General features: G+C 38.5%; 1 protein-coding gene across 3 annotated transcripts in view; it reads left to right on the top strand.

The window, feature by feature from the left end:
* Positions 1–1,586: 1,586 nt before the first annotated feature.
* LOC111871661 (DDB1- and CUL4-associated factor 11) overlaps positions 1,587–6,162 on the top strand; it is a 42,893-nt gene continuing 38,317 nt past the window's right edge. Inside the window, exon 1 of one of the 3 annotated variants that reach the window (XM_023864909.2) lies at positions 1,587–2,058. In XM_023864909.2, coding sequence (XP_023720677.1) covers positions 1,946–2,058 — 113 coding nt within the window. In that variant the 5' untranslated portion in view covers positions 1,587–1,945. The other 2 variants (XM_023864911.2, XM_023864910.2) reach the window with 2 other exon arrangements.

Below are 6,162 nucleotides of genomic sequence, written 5' to 3'. Positions count from 1 at the left end.
TATGGCCTCGGTATTTCGGTCTACCGAGCGCACTCGGTAGACCGCTCGGTATCGCAGCGGTAAATAGTCATGGATCCGTCTTTGGAGGAAGAAGTTTTGCTTTTAGCTGTCGCTCTTGATGAAGACGAAGGTGAATCCCGGCAAGTATTTTACTGAACACTAAATCTGCGTAGTTCTTTTCCTCCACATATTCAGTATGCCATATATATGTACAAATATTTACAATTCCATAACGAGTCTCTAATTAAGTATGTATAAGTGGTTGCTATGTGTGTTCGTATTTAGGCGAAAGAGACGAATCACTTGGGTTCATGATATAAACTTGTCAAGAGAGGAACTAAGGGAGTTTTATACATTGATACCTCAACTCCTGAAGGACGAAAAACGGTTCTACATATATTTCAGGATGAAAATTGACAGGTTTGATGAAATCCTGAGAGCCATCGGGCAAGAAGGTATCACTAAACAATACACCAATTGCCGGAGGCCTATTCTTGCCATTAAGTGGAGGTTTTTTTTTTTGAGACCTATAGAACTGAAAGGAGGAAATATAAAACACACTGTATCAGCAGCGTGTTTGCTTCATAATTTTCTACGTCTCAAAACCCGTGATGAAAAAGTACAGGGAAGAACTGCTACGAGTGGAGCCACTGGAAGGAGAAATGTTCCCTATCCAGCCTTTACGTCTCCCAAGGGCGGCAAACGTTAGCTACGCCATTAGAGAGCGGGTTGTTGCGTACTTCAACTAGATGACTGCCCCTGGAATTCATGTTAGTGAACGGAACTGGTGCATAGCCTACACTAAGAATGCCCACAGTTACTGTATACTTAACCCTATATAAATATATACAGATTTTTCTACTTGCTGTCTCTGTTCATTGTTAACAGCCAATTCCTTCCACTTTCTATCCTTAGCACGTGAATCCTTGTACATCGGACGATGAGTATCGTACAATAAAGCATTTTCTTTGACGAACTCTATTATTTGTTCCATTGGTTACCCATGTCTTTTCACTTACGTATAGATCGATATAGATACTGATTGAGTGTGAGTCATGGCCAGCTGGTTATCGGGTGTCAAAGATTCCCGAGTTCCCGAATGTCGCGGCTGTGTGCGCGGTCCACTCGGTAAACAGCCGCTCTCGTCCCGAGTGCTATATCGTCCCGAATCGTATCGCGTCTGTGTGTGGGAGCCTTAAGGCATTCAGAATTACTGGCTATTTTTTGCGTGCCATTGCACGCTATTGTGGCTCTGATCCATGGGGTATACAACATATAAAAATGTAGTTTTATCCCTGTGCTTAATTAAGCATCATGTTATTAAGACGTATAGAGTAGTGAACGCACAGATCCACATATTCTTAACCACTGCAATAGATAGAAGTGATTTGTCAGCTTTACGCTCCGACCGCTTTACCCCTGCTCCTATCCAGAACTGCAGATAGATGGCGAGTAATAGCACGGGTTACCAAATAATGTAGTTTCAGAGCACAGATTACTAGATGGGATGCATCGTTGCACCCGGCGTCGTAGAGCTCATGTCAGATGGAAGGTTGATTCTCTTTCAACTTCTGTAGTATTTATTCCGGTGCAGTAGGTGGTTGTTTCTCAAGCCTTCCATGAGAAAAGTTTCCTTGGCGAAGAACTATACAATTCGGGATGCCGTATAGTACTATGCACAGGGGACCTTTTTCAGAAAGGACGTGTAATATGCTGCATGTTTGTCTATGTAATGAGAGCATAGTACCGCGCTGGAGTTTGTAAACGTATCCAAATTACGCTTACAGACAGCTGTTTATTATTATCAGGAAACGCAAACTCATGAGTTGTTGAGTTGTGGTTTGGTTGTGAACGTTGTGAAAGTGACTGTTTCATAACAAGCCTAGTTTGCTTGCTTTGCATAGGTGTTTTGCATTTGTACTAACCGTTGAATATTTTCACCTGTATGGGAACCTCTACGTCTAGAAGAATGGACGATAGTGATTCTCGATCACGGTCGGATGATAGTTCTGATCAAGATTCTGATTTAACTGCCATCTTGCAATATCTCATACGAAGGTTGGTCGTCGAGGAATGACGTTACATTCCTTGCCGTGTTCATATAGATTTATTAAAGTTCGAAGTACAGCAGTATAGAAACTTGACATCCTTCTGTTAGATACGAGCCTCTTTAATCGGTAAATGACAAATATGTAAGTTTCATTAAGAACATGGAAAAGGGCAAAGACAATGCAGTGTCAGCCTGCAGTATAAAGCACATAATTAATTTTGAACATTATGTATTTCATGTGTTGCCATATTGAGATAACTGTTAAATTCATCCCCAAAATATGTTCAACATCATATCTGAAGCTATCATTTATGACATGCTTCAAGTGCTAAATCAAAATTTGGACGTGGGAAATTGAAGTTTAGTATCCCATTGTGATTCTCTGTGTAAACAGATGTGTAGTTGTATGTTTGGGTAAAATATAATGGTAAAGTTCTCCCTGTGCTTAATTAAGCAGCACGCCATGAAGATGTATAGGGGAGTGGAGGTTTAGCTCCATCATTCTTGGCCTCGGCGCTAGATGGAGGTGAGTGGTGAGCTTCATGCCCCAGCCGCTTTAGACTGGACAAAGAGGCCCCGGTACTAATTTGATAGGAGGCTGGGTAACCCCCAGAACTGGCCTGGACACTGTGGAGAAGAAAAAAAACTCTTGCCCCTACCAGGAATTGAACTCCGATCATCAGGCCCATAACCTGTCGCTCTATTGGCTGAGCTATCCCAGTTCACTTTGGGTAATAAAATTTGTGACTTAAATTAGTTCCAACCACTTGCCTGCCACTGATGGATTCCTATCATACTTATTGCTTGTATTTTACCATGATAAAGTATTAATTCTCATACCTCTGTGGACTGTTTTGATATTAATTTATTTCATTAAATGTTTGTCCCAATAAGCAAATGTCAGTCACCTCCCACATGACATTGAGGTCTGTTTGTGGATGGGCATTAGTGCTAGCAGTGAACCAGATTTACTGGTAGTTAATGATAATGACATTACTCTCCAACAGTGACTAATATGTGCTGAATATAAATAGGCAGTGGCAAGCACAAGCACCTTTTTGGGTGATGTCCACTGATTAGAATCTATCCTGCTCCAAATATTTTATAGGGGTTGGCGATTTTTTATTATGGTTAAAGTCTAGAGCATGTTATTTTAATTTAGGTCACCATAGATTGTGCTAGTGTTTTGTTTAGCCATTTGATAATATTTCCAGACAGTGCAGAATATGTGTCTATTGGTATATGTGTGCAGTGCAGTGATCACTTAGAAGTATATTTCCTCACAAGTTGTTGTGATGTAGTTTCAATATTTATCAGTACATGTGTGTAGCTCTAAATTTTTTCATGTATTTTGACATGCTTTTATGTTTTTGCAATGTTACATGGGTAAAAGGTCAGAGAAGCATAAACAAAACACAGATTTATGTAAAAATTTGTTCATAATTGTGGGAACTGCCCACATTCAAGCAAATGTGACAACACAAGTATCATTGCTTAGCAGGGGTGAGTAAACAGCTGTTGCTAGGCAAAGCCCACAACAATATGGACAGTGACATGTTTTCTATATGTCCGACTCAAGGGTATATAAGAAGATACATTGAGTGTGGGACTCGGACTCGCGACCATATTTTGATTTGAGACTTCAAAATACAGTTGCGAGTCTCAAGNGAGTCGTAGGAGGCGACGAAAAGGGAAGTCATAGTCGCGAGTTCCAAGGGACTCGGACCCGATAAACACTGCGCTGGCAACGACCAGGACCATATACAAAAGACCGACCCGTTCTCTCGTCAGAGTGGATGCCCCACAAAAAAAACAAAGCCGTAATGTTCAACAGTAATAAATATTTGGTCATGAGCCCAAGACGGGGCTCGACAGCAAGTCTTACTGACTGAATATCAGTCGCAATGTGACTTGGACTTGGAAGTTACAGAGTTGTGTGGAGGTGGGGTTGAATACCTCCACCGTGACCCTACTAGTTGTAAGAGGCGATGAAAAGGGAAGTCTCAAACCTGAGACAGTAAAATATGGTTTCAAGTCCCAAGGGACTCAGTCCCAAGAAAGACTGCACTGACAAGGGCCAGCAGCATATACAAAAGGCGGACCCATCCTCTCGTCAGAGAGGGCGCCCCACAAGAACAAGACCATAAATGCCAAACAGTAATAAATATCTGGTGATGAGACCCAGCCGGGGCTCGACACCAAGACAGACAGACTGACGGACCGTCAGTTGCAATATGACTTGGACTTGGAAGTTACAGTTCTAGATTTCTATAGTTCTACAATTCTGGTTCACTGTTCAAGGAGTTCACTATTGTTATTATTCTTCAATTCTTCAAACTCAAGTTCGTCCATGTATACCGTGCAACTGTAATAAATATTATAGAACAGTTCAACAAGTGGTTGTCTCTTCATATAATTACATCCCACATTAGGTAACCTGATGTGTGCATGCTACAGAAGCTATAGTATATGTACATGGTATTTAAAGTTGTCCACATCTTTCCTGTCCTTTTACTTGTTTTCAAATTGGAAGCATTAGAAGGATATTTTATTATGTTCAGTGCTGTCTGCTAATCTTACAGCAATATTGTTGGGGATGTAAATGTGCAGAATTCTGTACGGAAATATGAATTTTTCATCCATAATTGATGTGGCTGTAGGAGTCAAGACTTCAGCAAATCAAGGGGTAACCACCTGTTAATGTTCGAAGATGAATGTGCCAATTTCTATATAGAATGAGTGTTAAGTAAGTCGATAGAATTTCGGTATAGTGGTTATTCCTCCAGCTTCATATTCAGGAGGTCCATAATCAAGACTTAGAATTTTAATCATGTCATTAAATTCATCACAGTACTTTTGTTATAGTCTGTGTGTGTTATGATTAAAAATAAAGGTCCATGTTGCTGTAACAACAAAATTATAATTTTTTCTTCCTACTTATTTTGTGTTCATATTATGCATGTTATTTTTATAATTTTTATTAATTCAAGAACTTTTCAGAGACAGGAATATCCATATGGACATGATGTTCTTATGTGAGTCACTAAAGACACTGTATGCCTTATCATAATATAATTTTCATTTCATGCATCCTGTTGTGTTACAATATACAACTCTTTATTGACCATCACAACACAACAAACAGAAAAAATAAAGGTCAGCGCCCAGCTATATTTCACTACATGTTTCAGCCACTAACGGCCATCATCAGGCAAACACATATTAACAAACATATATAATTGAACTGCAGTACATTAGATTGGATACAGTGTTATTAATCATTTAAAATACTTTGCGTAAAAATACAATAAGTCAGATTATATAAAAAACTAAATGTTATTGTATAAAACAAGATAAAATTGATGTTATATAACATCGAATCAGTCGATATTTTACTTTTCATACGTTTCCATGGACAAATTGGAAATACGATATTTCTTTTATATAAGAATGCATAGTCGTTGTTTACTTTCCATACAGTACAGACAATTCTCTGTAAGATGAGGCACCGGCTATGCGGTTAATTAATTTGCAACATCATGGGCCTCCTGTGCATTCTTATATAAAAGAAATATCGAATTTCCAATTTGTTCATGGAAACGTATGAAAAGTAAAATATCAACTGATTCGATGTTATATAACATCAATTTTATCTTGTTTTATACAATAACATTTAGTTTTTTATATAATCTGACTTATTGTATTTTTACGCAAAGTATTTTAAATGATTAATAACATTGTATCCAATCTAATGTACTGCAGTTCAGTGGTATATGTTTGTTAATATGTGTTTGCCTGATGATGGCCGTTAGTGGCTGAAACATGTAGCAAAACATAGCTGGGCGCTGACCTTGATTTTTTCTGTTTGTTGTGTTGTGACAGTCAATAAAGAGTTGTATATCATAATATACATATGTCCTCACCCTTCCATTTCACCTTGTACCTTTTTTTTTGGTATATTTTCCACCTTATACTGTATTCTGTGCTTTTTATATTTGTCTTTGTTATTACAGAAGGTTGATAATATAATTTATAAAAAAACTGGATCCATGTTTTCAGTATGACAATATAAATAGTAGTGCAGTTCATGAGTGTTTACGGACTTTGTTACC

Source organism: Cryptotermes secundus, unplaced genomic scaffold (genome assembly GCF_002891405.2).
Source record: "Cryptotermes secundus unplaced genomic scaffold, Csec_1.0 scaffold226, whole genome shotgun sequence".
In the NCBI taxonomy this organism is placed as follows: Eukaryota; Metazoa; Arthropoda; class Insecta; order Blattodea; family Kalotermitidae; genus Cryptotermes; species Cryptotermes secundus.
This window is presented reverse-complemented; position numbering and strand designations above follow the sequence as displayed.